Below are 302 nucleotides of genomic sequence, written 5' to 3' on the forward strand. Positions count from 1 at the left end.
CGAAGGTTTAACTAAAGGCACCAATATTTTGACTGCATACCCTTCTCCCACGAATCCTCTGGACCTTGGGCACCGCCCATCATCGCCACAAAGTACTGGCAGAGAGGCCTGGGGTGGGGTGCATGGACGAGTGCAGAACATGGGTGTGGGTGAGTGCGGTGCACGTACATGGGCAGGTACAGAATAGGTGCCTGTGTAGGCGCGCAGCACGTACCTGAGCCAGTGCGAGAGCACGTACCTCACGGGGCACGATTACCGCCCGCCCTCTCTCTGCACACGAAGCTCTCCTGACCCTAAGAAAC

At 57.9% G+C, this 302-nt stretch overlaps 1 protein-coding gene across 1 annotated transcript in view; it reads right to left on the reverse strand.

The window, feature by feature from the left end:
- Positions 1–11: 11 nt before the first annotated feature.
- LOC119589352 (neuroligin-1-like) overlaps positions 12–302 on the reverse strand; it is a 158,891-nt gene continuing 158,600 nt past the window's right edge. The window contains exon 14 of the mRNA XM_037937972.1: positions 12–214. Within this exon, the coding sequence (XP_037793900.1) occupies positions 12–214 (203 nt within the window). The remainder of the gene's footprint in view (positions 215–302) is intronic.

Source organism: Penaeus monodon, chromosome 25 (assembly GCF_015228065.2).
Source record: "Penaeus monodon isolate SGIC_2016 chromosome 25, NSTDA_Pmon_1, whole genome shotgun sequence".
Classification (NCBI taxonomy): Eukaryota; Metazoa; Arthropoda; class Malacostraca; order Decapoda; family Penaeidae; genus Penaeus; species Penaeus monodon.